At 40.6% G+C, this 19,222-nt stretch overlaps 1 protein-coding gene across 1 annotated transcript in view; it reads right to left on the bottom strand.

Annotated features, from left to right (window-relative positions):
* The window catches only part of hhat (hedgehog acyltransferase), a 245,303-nt gene that overhangs the window by 215,884 nt on the left and 10,197 nt on the right, over positions 1 to 19,222 (bottom strand). The window contains exon 2 of the mRNA XM_063055718.1: positions 1,257 to 1,324. Coding sequence (XP_062911788.1) covers positions 1,257 to 1,324 — 68 coding nt within the window. The remainder of the gene's footprint in view (positions 1 to 1,256; positions 1,325 to 19,222) is intronic.

Here is a 19,222-nt window from a genome sequence, read left to right as displayed (position 1 = left end):
CAACTGCATTTGTTCTGCAGAGAGTACAGGGTCAATTAGGCATCAAATCTGCAAATAAATGGAATTAATGTAAGCCAGGTTTACTTGAAACTTCCCAAGGATAGATTTTTATAGGAGCTTTAACTGAATCAGTGGAAGAATTTTTTAATGTAACTGCCTCTTCCAGCATCCAGCAAATATCCACAACTTTTTCCATCAACTATTTATTAGTTTTTATTCACAATATTTTCCAAGCGCTGATCCCACTAGACATATGTGCCTTCAACTTCCTAGACTACATGCTCCAACACGTTCTTTCCAAAACCCATCGCAATGACCGAGCTTTTAGTCAACTCTTTAATACTTCCCTTTTGGCTCAGTGTCTATAAACGCTCGATTTCTTCTCTGGTAACATCTTAGGATATACTTCCTTAATTAACAGCACAAAATAAATGTCTGTGTTTGCTGTTGCTGAATCCATCTAGCATATATTGATTAGTTCCTCTTAGCACATTGATTGGGATTTCTTTCATATTCTTTTCAGAATATACACGTTTGACAACCTGTCTAAACTTTGTAAATTATTTCATCTCAGTATTGGCTAAATATATTTTCCAATTCTGGAAATTCAGAAGAGGATGTCCACGTTTTCACCTCTACAAGTTTCTTCACTCTTCTAATCATTGTATTTTGTGCTTTGCTTAATTAATGTTTTGAGCAAGTCAGGTCCTGTGTGTAACATAAAGTCATATCCAAAGTACAGATAAAGTACAACTTAATCTTGTGTTTATAAAGGACCAAAGTGATACTTAAGTGTAGCAGGAGCCAAGGTCGCAAGGTGTAGACTATGTTGGTTGACGGATAAACATTGCATTTGGCACTCATTTACTCTTCCTTAAAATAGGACAGGGCATTCCTAATATCACAGGAGAGAGAACATGGAGCCTTTCAAGAAATGACAGTAGCTGCAGGGGTGCAAATGTTTCTTGGTACTGAACAGTCACCTTTTAGTCAATGCTTAAATCTCTGAAGCAGGGCTTAAATCTGCAAAGCTCAGACTCAAAGGCAAGTGTACTAACAAAAAGCTACAAGAAATTAGTCTTATTAATACCAAAAGACAATGACCGAACAATGCATTTAAATAAACCAATCAACACACTTTAGAACAAATGTATATCTGTTATTGAGTATCCCAGGTTTGTCAGTATAGCTTGAGTTACAACCAGAATAGTTTCTGCAAAGACAAGCCAACATAATTATTAAATGGATCTAATTACCTTCTTAAAACCCCAAATGAAGAATCCATTTTCAAATCCAAATTCCGAGTCAAGGTCTTTCTCATAAACTGTTAGAAATAAAACACATGTTCATAAACCAATGTGAGAAAATTCCAGGCCAATTACAAAATTCATTTTCTGGCTTGGATTTTGATTAACAGTCTGAAATGAAGAATAATGTGAACATAAATAAATCTAGCTGCTGAACTTTGACTTTCTTGTTGTAATCAGTATATTTGAAATTCAGAGACAAAAATAGTTCAGAAAGCTGGTTTTTAAAGTATCAGATCACTGAGTCAGTGCTTGACCTATTTCTTGGCAATAAGCAGTTGAAGCAAGCAACAAATAGCACATTATGAAGGAATAGACGGCAATGTAGAAAGACAGAGCCAGCAGCATTAACCAAGTTTTCATTAGCTCATAGCCAAGCCTGTTATGAGCATATTATAAGACCACAGAGGAACAAGGATTCACTGTTATTATCACATAAAATACATAAGACAATTAACTCGGTTTACCAGTTTGCACAACACCTATCTCTTGCCATCACTGGTAACTAACTCCAATAAAACTCTAATGTGACATAACATTTTTGACTAAAATCATTATAAATGTTGATTTCAGTTCCTTCATTCTTTATTCAGGATCCAAAGCATTGACAGAGTGTCTCTGAAGTTAAGCTGCTACCCATCATGCAGCTGTGAAGTTGCCCATCATTCTAAATGCTTTACTGGTCTTGTGAAAGTTGTACTTCTGGAAGGAAATACGACCATCTACTAAAGCAGGGAGAAAACGATCGTCATTACTTCCCAAGTTTATTATTAAACTTTTTCAACAATAAATATCCAACTGTAAATATTGTTCCTAAAATAAATATGTCTGAATGAACCTTGAAACAACTTTGGTGGAGTATTAAGTAATATGCGTATAATTGTTTTTTTTTAATACAAGTTGTCCACAGGTGAGACATGTTAAAAACCATGGACACATCAGAAGGACAACAAAGGCAAAACACAGATGCTGGTGGGCCAATGGTGTGAATTCTTGACAAGAATCTGATCAATTTAGAGTATATGAAAATTCAAAAGAGAACAAACTAGCAGTTCTCTAAACAGCAATGTACCGTGGTATATTACATATTTAAAATATTTCCTGTGATCATTAAGATTATTATTTTTGAAAAACATTTAGCCCATCCAACTTGGCTTTCTCTTGAAAAGATAAATAGACACAGTACAAGTCATTCAGTAATGTAACCAAGTGGACTGAGAGTGAGACTTTATAAGAAGTTGTGAACTTAATACTTAAAATGAATTTCTAAATAACAAATTCAGGACTCCTTCTAAAGCCTCATTTATAACATCAGGCTGTTTATTTGAACTTCAATAGAATAACACCAGACAAAGCAACAAACAAATTTAATCTCTTTAGACAATAAACGACTGTGATACAACAAATATGTTCAAATTTACATATAATCAGATAGTTACTGTTAATAATAATTGTCCATAACTAAGATCTGGTCCATAACTAAAACAATTTGTTAATGGATGTTGAGTAAATCCAATTTTTGAAACAAGTCATTTCTTGATATTTTCTTTCCATGCTGTAGGGAAGTGCCTTGCCTCGATTCAGTGGAAGTTGGGTAGTTATGATTATATATATTCTGCAGCAAATCATGTCAGTATTGTATGTAATGTATTTTCCTGTCTGTTATTTGGGACATTCATAAACACAGTAATGGACAAAAACATAGATAAACATGCATTTGTGCAAGTTCAGATTAAAGGTCTTCACCCCAAAAACTCAACTATACATTTCCCTTCATAGATGCTGCTTGAGCACAGAGTTCCTCCAGCCCTTAGTGTGTTGCATGTGTGTAATGTCATTCACATTGTTACGAGTCCCACAGATCATAAAGTAGATCAAGATTACAACTTATAGGTGCTTCAATCATAGAAGTTCAGCAGATATTCAGCAGACGATTAAGAAGATAAGTGCTACACCTTTATAGTGGGGGATGGGGGTGCAGTTAAGAAATAGTTTATTGTTACAATTGTAAAGAGACTTAGTGAGGCCACATCTGGGGGGAGTACTATGGACAATTTTGTTCCCTTTATTTTACTGAAAGGGTACGGCAGCACTGGAAGAAATCCAAGAAAGATTCACAGCCTAATTCCTGGAATGAGAGGGACGATTTATCAAAAGAGACTAAAAAAGTTTGAAATGTACTCTTTGGGGCTCGGAAAAATGAGGGGGGATTGAAATATACCAGATCCCAAGTGATGTGACGAGATACATGTTGAGATGTTTCCACTAATGTGTCCAAACAAGGAGACACAGTTACACAATTAAGAGGTGGTCAATTCTTCTTATATAAAAGTGGTAAATTTCTAAAATTCTCTGCCCTGAATGTCTGAAAGTCAGATCATTGGAGGTATCTACCTCCACTTTAAATAAGTTTTTGAAAGTTAAGGGAAATGGAGGAAACAGACACAGAAGAGGAGCTGAAGACTAAAGGCTCATCAACCACGTTTATTTGAATAGTGAGGCAGGTGGCATACTCCTGTACACATTTTCTTGTATTCGCAAAAGCTGGCCGACTTATAATCAGCATGAACCAACAAAGAGCAAGGGGTATGATTATGAAGACACATAGTCCTCTTTTATTGTCATTTAGTAATGCATGCATTAAGAAATGATACATTATTTCCTCCGGTGTGATATCACAAAACACAGGACAAACCAAGACTGGAAAAAAAAATGACAGATAATCTGCTTTCAGAGGTAATGGTTGAGAAATTTGTATTGGCCAAGATATCAGGAAGAACTTCCTCACTCTTCTTTCAGAAAAATGTTTTTGATATAGTTACCAAGGGCAAATTTACCTCAACTCATTGAAATACACATAATCAAATAACAAGACTCTTGAGTTTAATAGACCAGACATACAGCTGATCCGGAGGTAGCTTGCAAATGACTCAACAGATGTTGTCAAGAAAAAGTTTAAGCCAGTTCATCATCCACAAAAAAATACAGGTGACTCCAATAACTCACTCTGAAGTGATTCAAACTAAGGTTTTATGATTCCCTCACTCTGGAATAAGTTTACTGTATACACAGGTGTTTAGCCACCTGCTTGATGAACAAGTTTAGGAAATAATCTGTCAGGATTGTCTTTTTACAATAAGATGTGACCTTCAATTAATCACTAGATTTTCAGGATACATGTAAATGTAAAGTGTTTGAAAATTTCATACAGAATTAAAGTCTGAGAAGATAGCATGGTTTTAAACAAAAATTGTTGTGCAGAAATAATCTTTACAAAGGGCAAGCATGAAAGGATTTCCTACGTCGTGTACAGTGAGATTGTACTCTGAATGAGATTTTAAATCTTGCTGTCATTGAGAATCTGTAACATAGAAAAAAGTACAACATTCATGATGCATTTAAAATGTTGCCTTACAAATGTATAGAAACCTTGTCCACAACTCTTACAATATACCCAATGAAGATTTAACAATTTTCTATTCTGAGCTGATTCTGAATAAATGTATTGTGAGACTAAGGATATATAAAATTCTGTATAATATTCTGATGAAAGTGGGTAGTCAATCACTAATGTTTCTATTTTCTGTAGGTGCTGCTTAATGTGCTCAGTGCTTCGAACAGGATTTCAGATTTTCAGCATCAGCAGTATTTTACAGCACAAAATTTTAAGAATAATTTTGAATTATTAACACCAGAATCATTACTTGAAATAAAGCACTGCCTACCAGTGTTTGTGAAGAATTAAATTTTCAATTAATCTGTCATATTCAATGTGCATTCAAAGTAATAATGTTCTGTTGCCTCTGCAGTTTGGCAGTCACTATGCATGTTTAAGAGAATAAGTAGCTGTCAAAGGGCACAGCAAGTTTTACCATATAGCCTACTGTATAATATGGGACTATTTTATGTCGTAGTAACACGTTATTGAGCATGCGCTATTAGGCACGTATTGATTTGTATATATGTGTTCAGTTCAAGTTCTGTAAGTAACAGCCCGTTAACTTAGCTGCAGTCTCTAGCGTTTTTATTAATGATATTGTTGTGTAAACGGCCACATACACAACAAATTGGCGACGAGGTTAATGAACCTGCATCATATCAGAACGCCATGTTTTAATTGATAACGGCACTCAGAAGAGGCATAATGAGGCCGCGAGTCTGAAAAGAAGCGGGAGTTCAGCCGGAGTCGGGAACGTCGGGAGACTGAAAGACAGTCAGGGCCGCGGCGCGTCCAGGCGAGACCACAGCCGGCGCTGAACCCCAGGGCTGAGGGTCTGCCTACCTCAGAAGAGAGATTAAAAAATAGCGACACATACATCTAGCCAGAGTATGCTTGCAACGCTAGCAAAAAAAAAGGTCACGAGAGTCAGAAAGAAAACAAGGGACCGGGGCTGAATTGACATAACAAGGATAAATTAACACAACAAGGATGGCGTTAATTGGAACCATTTGATAGTGGCATTGAAGACTGGGCAATTTATATTGAAAGAATAGAGTTATATTGTGATGCTAACAATGTTAATGCAGAAAAGAAAGCCAGTGTCATACTTAGTGTAATGGGCGCAAAAACATACGGCCTGCTTACAGACCTTGTTAACCCCTGAAAAGCCAGCTGACAAAACTTTCAGGCAAATAGTAGACACTCTCCAACAGCATTTAAACCCCAAACTGCTGGTCACTGCTGAAAGATTTAAATTCCATAAACGGAATCAGAGCAAAAATGAAAGCATTTTTGAATATTGTGCTGAATTGCGCAAATTATCAGAACACTGTCAATTTGGAGCTGGGCTATCACACGCATTGAGGGACAGGTTAGTGTGTGGCATGTACTGTGAAACCACACAGAAGAAGCTCCTATGTTAAAAAGATCTTACATTAGAGAAAGCACTAAACGTCTCAATATCATTAGAAACAGCCGCATGAGGTTTTCAGAGATACAACAAAAACCTCTGGAATATGCTATGAATAAAATGACACTGCGCAGAAATATTACCGTTGTGGGAACAGGTCACATGACCCTGATGGGTGTTGGTTTAAAGATACAGAATGCAGAAACTGTGGCAAACAGGGCCACATTGGCAGAGTATGCAAAGCTAGTAAACAGCAGGAAAAGGACAAAATACAGAGATACAAGAAACCCCAGAAAGGAAAATATAACAATGTGCACAAAATGAAAGAAAGCAATTCTGATGAAAATGACTCAGACAAAAGTGAATTATCTTGTCTGCCACTTCACAGCGTGGAAGAGACAGATGATCGAAGAGTAATATCGATCACTCCACAAGTGGCAGGCGTGAGACTGAAAATGGAGTTGGACACAGGCTCAGCCTTAACACTGATCTCTGTACACGACTACAAACAACTGCTTTCACACATACCTCTGAAACAAACTAAACTACTGGTAAAGATTTACACAGGACAGAATATGCATCCAGAAGGCAAAATTAATGTGACAGTGACCCACGGAGGTAAAACACAGGAACTGAACCTCTATGTATTGAAAAATGGAGGACCACCATTACTGGGACGTGAATGGCTGAGGAAAATTCAGTTGGATTGGCACACCATCAAGGCACTAGATTTGTCAGCAAAGGAGGGCAGCAAGGCTACATCTGAGAAACTGTCACAAATACTTGCTGACTCTGAAGAAGTGTTCATGAAAGGAATAGGAACACTTCAGGGCATGAAGGCAAGGATTGAGATTGAGGAAAATGCATGTCCAAAATTTTACAAAGCCAGGCCAGTGCCATATGCAATCCGTCCTACAGTAGAGGCAGAGCTGAAAATTCTGGGCAGGTTGGGGTCCTGTTAAAGGTGGATTGGAGTGAATGGGCCACGCCTATTGTTCCAGTGATGAAGAAAGCCTCCAGCACAAAACCAGGAAAACCAAGCAAGGTGCGCATATGTGGTACTTTAAAGTGACTGTTAACCCAGTGCTCCACACAGTACAGTATCCTCTACCTTGTATTGAAGACATTTTTGCTTCCCTGTCAGGAGGGGAACATTTCACAAAAATTGATTTGACCCAAGTTTACCTTCAAATGGAAATCGAGGAAGCATCCAAGCATCCATACCTGACAATAAATACACACAAAGGACTTCACCAGTACAACAGGTTGGTGTTTGGGATGGCATCAGTGCCTGCAATCTGGCAAAGGGCAATGGACCAGGTTCTGCAGGGGATTCCAGGGATTCAGCGTTACCTGGATCACATCATTGTCACCGGCAAAGATGACGATGAACATCTTTCTCACCTAAAACAAGTGCTCACCAGGTTACAAGAATATGGGCTCGGAGCTAATCAACAGAAATGTGAGTTTTTCAAAAAGGAAATTTCACACTCTGGGCATGTGATCAACAAGGATGGCTTACACATGTCTCAAGACAAGACAGAAGCGGTGCTTAAGGCACCACCACCTGAAAATGTGTCTCAGCTGAGAGCATATCTTGGTCTAGTGAACTACTACCGCAAGTTCTTGCCTAACCTATCCACGGTCATACACCCACTAAATGCATTATTACAGGCAGGGACTCAATGGAAGTGGACTGAGAGCTGTGAGAAGGCGTTTCAAGAAACTAAAAGACTCATAACTTCAGAAGGGGTGCTCGCGCACTTTGACCACTCCATACCTATCCAACTAGCTTACGATGCCTTGCCCCATGGGATAGGAGCTGTGTTATCGCACGTTTTCTGATGGCTCCAAAAGGCCAATAGCCTTTGCCTCAAGTACGCTAACTTCAGCTGAACGCAGCTATGCACAGATTGACAGAGAGGCCCTAAGCCTCATGTGGGGAGTCAAGAAATTCAGTCACTACCTGTATGGCCAAAAGTTTACTCTGTTGACTGACCATCAGCCGCTCATGTCAATCTTCAATCCACGAAAAGGCATTCCAGTGATGACAGCACAAGGCTACAGCGATGGTCCCTTTTCTTAGGAGGTCACAGGTACAACACCAAACACAAGGGGACCAGGCAACACGGCAACGCAGATGGTTTGTGACGCTTGCCACTGCCCACTTCCAAGGTAACTAGGCAAACGGATTCAGCAGAGATCTTTCATAGAACAATAGTTGAACAATTACCAGTAACAAACAGCCTCATTGAAAGGGAAACACGCAATGACCCTATGTTGTCAAAAGTGTATGACATCACGGTAAAGGGATGGCTAGTGTAGGGTAACACACTGTTTCCAGCCTTCTCAGTGACGAGCGAGCAGTTGTCAGTGTGTCGAGGAACACCGATGCGTGGCTCATGAGTTGTGATTCCTCCCAAGTTACGCACCAGAATGCTGGAGGAACTGCACGAGGGGCACCGGGGTACCGTGAAGATGAAAGGTCTTGCCCATGCCTATGTGTGGTGGCCAGGAATCGATAAACAAATTCAGGACATGACCAAGAACTGCTCTGGATGTCAAAAGATCCAGAACACACCACCACAAGCCCCTCTCCATCCATGGGAGTGGCCCTCATCACCATGGCAGCGAGCGCACATCTACTTTGCTGGACCATTCATGGACTCTTATCTTTTTAATCGCCGTTGATGCACATTCCAAATGGCCAGAGGTCATCAAAATGAAGACAACCACATCGGAAAAGACCATTACACTGCTGAGGGCCATGTTCGTCAGGAATGGCATACCACAGCAAATCTGCACAATGGATAAAAATTTGTCTCTGAAGAATTGCAAAGTTTTGTGAAGAACAATGGAATCAAGCACTTTACATCGGCTCCTTACCATCCATCCACAAATGGCTTGACAGAAAGATTTGTACAGACATTCAAGAAAGCCCTCAAGGCAAGGGAAAGCGACAATCGACACTACAACACAAGATAGACAGCTTCCTCCTTGCCTATCATAATACGGTACGTACAGGCACTAACCAGACTCCAGCAATGATATTTCTGAACGGGAACCTGAGGTCCCACATGGATCTTCTCAAACCAGATGTACGGCATGATGTAGAGAACAGACAGTGCAAACACTTGAATGCTAAGTCAACACAGAGCTTCAATGTGGGACAGTCAGTTCTTGCATGGGATTACTGGACTGAAAAGTGGCAGCCAGGTATAATTTCCGCCATAGATGGGCCACTGATGTATAGAGACGTCATGTCGATCAAATCCTGGATGCTCAGGTGAAGAATTCAACAACATCTTGCCCTGACTCCCTAACCCTAACCGTGTTCAGTTCGGGTTCCATAAGTAAAAGCCCCTGTGGACTTAGCTCCAGTCTCTAGCGTTTTTATTAACAATATTGTTGTGTAAACGGCCACATACAGAAGTCAAACTATTCACTTGCTTCTGCTAATAATCTGAAGTATTCTGTAGCCCAGATTATCAGCCTTTCATCAGCAGTTATGGAATGCTGTCCCGAGGAAGGCAATTTCTATTCGGAAATATGGGACGTGAGGAGAGGGAGTGAGTGATAACGCAGAGTTTAAAAAAGAACATTGATCTTTCGAAAGATATAAAGTTGATAGTAAATTATAACAACTCAGAAAGCAGACTGAAATATTTGAACAGAATTTACTGCTATGTGCAACACTTCCAAATCCTCCTAGCTCTTAAACTTCTATTCTGGTGATTTTTATTTCATTTTGTAGTGACTGTGATCAAAGTCACTGGGAGACACTGAAGCTGGTGATATGGAAGTCTTTATTCAGCACACAAGCAGGCATTATACTGGAGACACTCCTAGAAGAGGCTCCCTGATCCAATATTGAATGACATTTTTAATATGCTCAAGATCAAAGGTAACGGTAGGACAATTCTATAGTTACAATGTATCCACAATGCTTCCTTTGAATTACATATAATTTTCAAACACCTCCATCTTCACAGCAACGCTCCAGACATCCAAAATGACTGCTAATCACCTTTCTCTCTGATCTGCATTCATGCAGACATCTCAGGTCAATTAGTATTTCTTGGTTTGCATTCTGTAGCTCCAAGAACGCCATTGTTCTGAGCTGTATTTCAAACTCAATCTACAATCCACATTCAGATCTTAAGACTGGTTGCTATCCAAATTAATATTTGCTATATTCCATAACTCCAGAGTACACCCTAACTATTTCACATCAAAATATTCAACATCAATTCTTTTATGAATGATACACTCCACGATTATGCAGGAATAGCAGCCTGGATTTGATGTGACATTTCATGAACCCTTATGCTAGATGGTCCTTTCCATCATTACATTCATTATTTGAGATCAGACGTCACTGGTATGAACAGCATTTATTGCCCATTTGCAAAAGAGTGGTGCTGAGCCATTCTTTTGAACAGCTGCAACCCCTGGTGGCAGTATTCTCACAGTTGTGCTATGAATGACATTTCAGGATTTATACCCAGCAATATATTTCCATTCCAGATCATGGCCTGCAATACATTTCCGAACCAGGATGTAATATTTCATGCCAAATGAGTTTCTTGGGGGTAAGGTCCTAAGTGCTGTCAAGAATGGCCTGGATGCTAACTGCAGCATAGATGGCACGTAATACAACCACGCTGGTAGTGGAAAATATGAATGTTTAACACCTAAGGGTATCACGAGGAGTCACTGATCATAAGGTAATGAGCTCCTGTCCTATTCTTGTAGCTGCTACCTTTCTTATAGTCAGTCCAGTTGACTTCTGGGTCAGAGCAAACCTTTACCCCAGCCACAGATGGTGCTGGTGAATGAGTTGACCATGTAACACTATTGATGTCAAAGGGAGGTGGTTGATCTCCCTTCTTTTGGAAATGGCCATTGTCTTACACTTCTGCAGCACAAATGCTACTTGTCTCTTATCACTCATGCCCATTTGATGTCTACATCGTGCTGCATGTTGGCATGGTCTGTGTCAATAGCTGAGGAATTGAGAATGGAATTAAACTTTATGTAGTCAGTTCTCCAGTTCCATTTCTCACCTTGTGAAAGAAAGAACACCTGTGTTGAAGCACTGATGGGTCAAGGACAGTACCTAGAGAAACTCTTGCAGTAACACTATGAAGCTGGAATAATTGATGGCCAAAACTCACATCATTTCCCTCTGTTCAAGGCATGAATTTCACCATTAGTTGTGTTTGCCTTTTGTTGCCTATTGTTCAGTTTTATCAGAATTCGTTGATGTTGTCACAATGGAAAATAACACCACGCCAGAGCATCTGAATTATAATCAATTACATCTTTTTAACCAAAAATGAAAAGTAGCACAAAGTCCAACTGAGAAAGTCACCCAGAATAATTCAAGTGCAAATCAAGTATGCAAAGCAAAATAAATATAGAAGTGGGTTAAGAGAGAAAGTTAAGTATATATTTTAAATATCAGAAGAATTCCCACATTGTTTACTGTTAAATTTTAGTGCCCAAAGCTCTTTGACAGTAGTTAAGATCTTCCTTGCTATTAAAAAGGAATATCCATTAATGAGATATCAGTTTCTAGAAAAAACATTCCAAATCAGGCAGCAATTCTCATCCTCCAGCACCTAATATTGCATGGGCAGGTGCTGAAATTCATGGCTGAAATCATGGACTGTGCTAGCCTCACCTTTAGATCTGCAATAAAACCTATCCTAACCAAAAAAAAACCCCTAGTGGAGTTAATGAGGGAAAAAAAGGAATGTGCTTACCAAGGCATGTCAATGAACTTCTATTTTCTATCATAGAAATCAAATCAGCAAATTGACCCAGCGCAGGAGGAGGCCATACTGCCTCCTCCTATGGTGATCCCATCAGTCCCCCTTCTCTGCTCTTTCCCCATGATTCAGGAAACTGCTCTCCCTCAAGTACCTAATAATTTCCTTCTGAAGCCACTGATTGATTCTGCTTGCACCTCAGTTACATAGCTCCTTTCCAACTAATGAACATCTGATTTAAGTCCACCCATACATATAATCGAGCGTCTGGGAAACTAGCAGTATAAACTTGCCAGCTGCTGCAGGGCTACCGGCATCTTCTTCCTGCAGTGTGGGAAGCTTAGTCACAGCCAACCTGCGAACTATCCTGGTAGGGAACTGGTTACAGAACAGTACCCTGAGGAGAACCAGTCATGAATACTGCACACTCATCACCACCTTCTCAAGGGCAACCAGGGATGGGCAATAAATGCTGGCTTAGCTGGCAACGCCCACATAAATGTAAAAAATTAAATAAAACACTCCCTTGGATCATCATATCCTTCCTAAGATATAATCACTGCTATTACACAAAGTTTCAACACAACTTCCTGGCTTTGTACTTAGAGCTTGCAGAGTACTCCCTCAGCAAACCCTGATACTTTAAACGGTCTATGCACGTTCAATAATCTAAGATAATCACCTGAACCACTTAGAAAGGGAAAATAAAATAGAGAGAAAAATGCATAGTTTCAAGAGTACTGTAGCAGAGAATCTGACTCCTACAATGTTAGAAAGGATGCAGAAGATATTTACCAGGATGCTGCCTGAATTAGAGAGCATGTCATATGAGGAATAGCTGTGTGACCTAGGGCTTTCCTCTCTGAAGTGACAGAGGATGAAAAGTGACTTGATAGAGGTGCCTAAGTTTATTAGAGGCTGAGATAGAGTGGACAGCCACCACCTTTTCCTTAGGACGGCAGTGTCCAAAACCAAAGTATATTTGTTTAAGGTGAGCAAACAAAAGTTATGGGGAAATGTCAGAGATTGGTTATCTACACAGAGTGGTGGGTGTCTGGAATGTACTGCTGGGGGTGGTGGTAGAGGCTGAAACAAACAGGGACATTTTAAAGACTCTTAGATAGGCACGTGGATGTAAGAAAAAATAGGTTATGGAGTGAAGTAAGTTATACAGGCCTGCACAGCACAACACTGTGAGCCAAGAGCCCGTTCTGTGCTATACTTTTCTATGCTCTTAATAGTCTTTAATTGAATTCAATTATCAGATAAAGTATCACCATATGATTGTGATCTAATAGCTATTATGACCATATGACTGCAGCATGACCAGGACTGGGAGCTCAATATTTCAGGGTGAAATGTTCCAAAAGAGCTGGCCAAAGAAAAGTGAGGCAGTTTAGTGTTGTTAATCACGGAATGTATCAGAGTGGTGCTGAGTCACAATATAGAGGCAGTATATCATAATGTAGAATTGGTTTGGGTTGAAATCATGAATAGCAAGGGAAAGATACGCAGGTGGGAGTTGTCTAAAGGCTTCCAAAATGTGACCTCTTTAAAGAGAAAAGAATAATTGGGAAAATATGGACAGCATGTTTGAAGAGAACTGCAATTGTAATGGCAGATCTGAACCTACACATTATGTTAACAAACCAAACTAGCACTGCCTTTATCAAGAAAAATAGCAGAAAGCAGCAGGGATTGTTTCTTATAGAGTAGTATGATAACAAACCTGCAAGAAACAGGCTATTTTAGACTTGGCTAGGAGTAATGGAGAGGTACTAATAAGAGATTTTGTGGTTAAAGCTCCCCTGGGAGGCAGTGACCACAATATCATAGAATTCAAGATCGAGTTTGAGGGTGAATACTACATGACCAAAACCACTTGTTTTACTCAATTAATAATTAGTATGAAGGTGAAGTTATCTACAGTGAACTGAGAAAAAATAAGCTGAGAGAGAGGTCAGTAGATTAACAGTGGCAGCTTGGTCATGCTCAGCAGGAAGTGAGACCATGGAAACTGTACAGATTGAAAAGGAGGAGGTGCTTGCTGTCTTGAGGAAAATTAAAGTGGATAAATCCCCGGGACCTGACAGGGTGTTCCCTCGGACCTTGAAGGAGACTAGTGTTGAAATTGCGGGGGCCCTGGCAGAAATATTTAAAATGTCGCTGTCTACGGGTGAAGTGCCGGAGGATTGGAGAGTGGCTCATGTTGTTCCGTTGTTTAAAAAAGGATCGAAAAGTAATCCGGGAAATTATAGGCCGGTGAGTTTAACGTCAGTAGTAGGTAAGTTATTGGAGAGAGTACTAAGAGACAGAATCTACAAGCATTTGTATAGACAGGGGCTTATTAGGGAGAGTCAACATGGCTTTGTGCGTGGTAGGTCATGTTTGACCAATCTGTTGGAGTTTTTCGAGGAGGTTACCAGGAAAGTGGATGAAGGGAAGGCAGTGGATATTGTCTACATGGACTTCAGTAAGGCCTTTGACAAGGTCCCGCATGGGAGGTTAGTTAGGAAAATTCAGTCGCTAGGTATACATGGAGAGGTGGTAAATTGGATTAGACATTGGCTCGATGGAAGAAGCCAGAGAGTGGTGGTAGAGAATTGCTTCTCTGAGTGGAGGCCTGTGACTAGTGGTGTGCCACAGGGATCAGTGCTGGGTCCATTGTTATTTGTCATCTATATCAATGATCTGGATGATAATGTGGTAAATTGGATCAGCAAGTTTGCTGATGATACAAAGATTGGAGGTGTAGTAGACAGTGAGGAAGGTTTTCAGAGCCTGCAGAGGGATTTGAACCAGCTGGAAAAATGGGCTGAAAAATGGCAGATGGAGTTTAATACTGACAAGTGTGAGGTATTGCACTTTGGAAGGACAAACCAACATAGAACATACAGGGTTAATGGTAAGGCACTGAGGAGTGCAGTGGAACAGAGGGATCTGGGAATACAGATACAAAATTCCCTAAAAGTGTCGTCACAGGTAGATAGGGTCGTAAAGAGAGCTTTTAGTACATTGGCCTTTATTAATCGAAGTATTGAGTATAAGAGCTGGAATGTTATGATGAGGTTGTATAAGGCATTGGTGAGGCCGAATCTGGAGTATTGTGTTCAGTTTTGGTCACCAAATTACAGGAAGGATATAAATAAGGTTGAAAGAGTGGAGAGAAGGTTTACAAGGATGTTGCCGGGACTTGAGAAACTCAGTTACAGAGAAAGGTTGAATAGGTTAGGACTTTATTCCCTGGAGCGTAGAAGAATGAGGGGAGATTTGATAGAGGTATATAAAATTATGATGGGTATAGATAGAGTGAATGCAAGCAGGCTTTTTCCACTGAGGCAAGGGGAGAAAAAAACCAGAGGACATGGGTTAAGGGTGAGGGGGGAAAAGTTTAAAGGCAACATTAGGGGGGGCTTCTTCACACAGAGAGTGGTGGGAGTATGGAATGAGCTGCCAGACGAGGTGGTAAATGCGGGTTCTTTTTTAACATTTAAGAATAAATTGGACAGATACATGGATGGGAGGTGTATGGAGGGATATGGTCCGTGTGCAGGTCAGTGGGACTAGGCAGAAAATGGTTCGGCACAGCCAAGAAGGGCCAAAGGGCCTGTTTCTGTGCTGTAGTTTCTATGGTTCTATGGTTATCCCAATTAAAAAGAGGGATTTTATAAGAAAGAGGCACCAATCCGTGGTTAACAAAGGAGGTTAAAGATAATTTTAAATTGATTTGATTTAGTATTCCCAGAGTGAGAAATTAAAAAGCTTGCATGAAAGCAGAAAATTGATTTTGAGAGAAAGCTTGCATGTAACATCAAAACAAACAGTAAGCATGACTCTGGATAGATAAATAAGAAGACGACGGCTAAGAATTGTAGGACCTTGAGAGAACAAGGCTGTTGAATTAGTACCAGGAAGCAAAGAAACTATATAAGGGAGGGAGAGGGAGAGAGAAGAGGGAGGAGACGGAGGGGGGAGGGGGTAGAGAGAAGTTTTTGCATCTGTCCTTACCATTAAAGATTCTGCAAGTACCCTTAACAAAGCAAATGGGCTAAAGGCAGACAAATTGCCTAGGGACAGTGATCTGCTCCCAAGGACTTTTAAGGAAGTGGCTGTGGAGGTAGTGCACCAACTAATTGAAAATTTTCAAACTTGCTAAATTCTGGCAGGGTAACAGAAGATTTGAAACTAACAAATGTGACCCCTTTGCCCAATAAAGGGAGGATGGCAAGACTAGACAAGCAGGGACTGTTTTCCCTAGGTCCAAGGAGCCTGAGGGGAGATCTTCATGAGGTTAATAAAATCATGATAAGCTGGATAGTCACAATCCTTTCCCCAGACTAGGAGAGTCTAATATTATAGGGCATAGGGAGAACTATAGGCCTATTAGATTAACATCTATGGAGACACAAGAGACTACAAATGCTGGAACCTAGAACAAAAAATAAGAATTGCGGGTGAAGTAGTATCTGTGGGATGGTCAACAATAGACAATAGGTGCAGTAGTAGGCCATTCAGCCCTTCGAGCCAGCACCGCCATTCACTGTGATCATGGCTGATCATCCACAATCAGTACCCTTTTCCTGCCTTCTCCCCATATCCCTCGACTCCACTATCTTTAAGAGCTCTATCTTACTTTCTTGAAAGAATCCAGAGAATTGGCCTCCACTGCCTTCTGAGGCAGAGCATTCCACAGAACCACAACCCTCTGTGTGAAAAAGTTTTTCCTCAACTCAGTTCTAAATGGTCTACCCCTTATTCTTAAACTGTGGCCTCTGGTTCTGTACTCCCCCAATATCAGGAACATGTTTCCTGCCTCTAGCGTGTCCAATCCCTTAATAATCTTATATGTTTCAATCAGATCCGCTCTCATCCTTCTAAATTCCAGTGTATACAAGCCTAGTCGCTCCAATCTTTCAACATATGACAGTCCCGCATCCCGGGAATTAACCTCGTGAACCTACGTCGCACTCCCTCAATAGCTAGAATGTCCTTCCTCAAATTTAGAGACCAAAACTGTACACAATACTCCAGGTGTGGTCTCACCAAGGCCCTGTACAACTGCAAAAGACCTCTTTGTTCCTATACTCAACTCCCCTTGTTATGAAGGCCAGCATGCCATTAGCTTTCTTCACTGTCTGCTGTACCTGCATGCTTACTTTCAGTGACTGATGAACAAGGACACCTAGGTCTCGTTGTACTTCTTCTTTTCCTAACTTGACACCATTCAGATAGTAATCTGCCTTCCTGTTCTTGCCACCAAAGTAGATAATCATGCATCTGCCCACTCACCCAACCTGTCCAAGTCACTCTGCATTCTCATAACATCCTCCTCACATTTCACACTGCCACCCAGCTTTGTGTCCTCTGCAAATTTGCTAATGTTACTTTTAATCCTTTCATCTAAATCATTAATGTATATTGTAAATAGCTGTGGTCCCAGCACCGAGCCTTGCAGTACCCCACTAGTCACTACCTGCCATTCTGAAAAGGACCCATTAATATCTACTCTTTGTTTCCTATCTGCCATCAATTTTCTATCCATGTCAGTACCCTACCCCCAATACCATTTGCTCTAATTTTGCCACTAACCTCCAATGTGGGACCTTATCAAAGGCTTTCTGAAAGTCCAGGTACACTACATCCACTAGCTTTCCCATGTCCATTTTCATAGTTACATTCTCAAAAAATTCCAGAAGATTAGTCAAGCATGATTTCCCCTTCGTAAATCCATGCTGACTCGGACCTATCCTGCTACTGCTATCCATATGTGTCGTAATTTCATCTTTTATAATTGACTCCAGCATCTTCCCCACCACTGACGTCAGACAACTGGTCTATAATTTGCCTGTTTTCTCTCTCCCTCCTTTCTTAAAAAGTGGGATAACATTAGCTACCCTCCAATCTGCAGGAACTGATCCTGAATCTATAAAACATTGGAAAATGATTACCAATGCATCCACGATTTCTAGAGCCACTTCCTTAAGTACCCTGGGATGCAGACCATCAGGCCCTGGGGATTTATCAGCCTTCAGTCCCATCAGTTTACCCAACACCATTTTCTGCCTGATGCAAATTTCCTTCAGTTCTTCTGTTACCCTAGGTCCTCTGGCCACTATTACGTCTGGGAGATTGTTTGTGTCTTCCCTAGTGAAGACAGATCCAAAGTACCTGTTCAGCTCATCTGCCATTTCCTTGTTCCCCATAATAATTTCACCCGCTTCTGTCTTCAAGGGCCCAACTTTGGTCTTAACAATTTTTTCCTCTTCACATACCTAAGGAAGCTTTTACTATCCACCTTTATATTCTTGGCCAGCTTACCTTCGTACCTCATCTTTTCCCCCTGTATTGCCTTTTTAGTTATCTTCTGTTGCTCCTTAAAAGTCTCCCAATCCTCTGGCTTCCCGCTCATCCTTGCTATGTTATACTTCCTCTCTTTTATTTTGATACTGTCCTTGACTTCCCTTGTCATCCACGGTCGCCCCTTACTCCCCATAGGATCTTTCTTCCTCTTTGGAATGAACTGATCCTGCACCTTCTATATTATTCCCAAATATACCTTCCATTGTTGTTTCACTGTCATCTTTGCTAGGGTATCTTTCCAGTCAACTTTGGCCAGCTCCTTCCTCATGGGTCCATAGTCCCCTTTGTTCAACTGTAATACTAACACTTCCGATCTTCCCTTCTCCCTCTCAAATTGTAGATTAAAACTTATCATATTATGGTCACCACCTCCTAATGGCTCCTTTACCTCGAGTTCCCTTATCAAATCTGGTTTATTACACAACACTAAATCCAGAATTGCCTTCTGCCTGGTAGGCTCTAATACAAGCTGCTCTAAGAATCCATCTCTGAGGCATTCCACAAACTCCCTTTCTTGGGGACCAGTACCAACCTGATTTTCCCAGTCTACCTGCATGTTGAAATCCCCCATAACAACCATAGAATTACCTTTGCTACATGCCAATTTTAACTCTTGATTTAACTTGCACCCTATATCCAGGCTACTGTTTGGGGGCCTGTAGATAACTCCCATAAGGGTCTTTTTGCCCTTACAGTTTCTCAGTTCTATCCATACTGACTCTACATCTCCTGATTCTATGTCCCCCCTCGCAAGTGACTGAATTTCATTCCTCACCAACAGAGCCACCCCACCCCCTCTGCCAACCTGCCTGTCCTTTCGATAGGATGTATATCCCTGAATATTCATTTCCCAGCCCTGGTCCTCTTGCGGCCCTGTCTCTGTTATTCCCACAACATCATACTTGCCAATTTCCAACTGAGCCTCAAGCTC

The sequence above is a fragment of the Mobula hypostoma genome, chromosome 8, assembly GCF_963921235.1.
Source record: "Mobula hypostoma chromosome 8, sMobHyp1.1, whole genome shotgun sequence".
Lineage (NCBI taxonomy): Eukaryota > Metazoa > Chordata > Chondrichthyes > Myliobatiformes > Myliobatidae > Mobula > Mobula hypostoma.
This window is presented reverse-complemented; position numbering and strand designations above follow the sequence as displayed.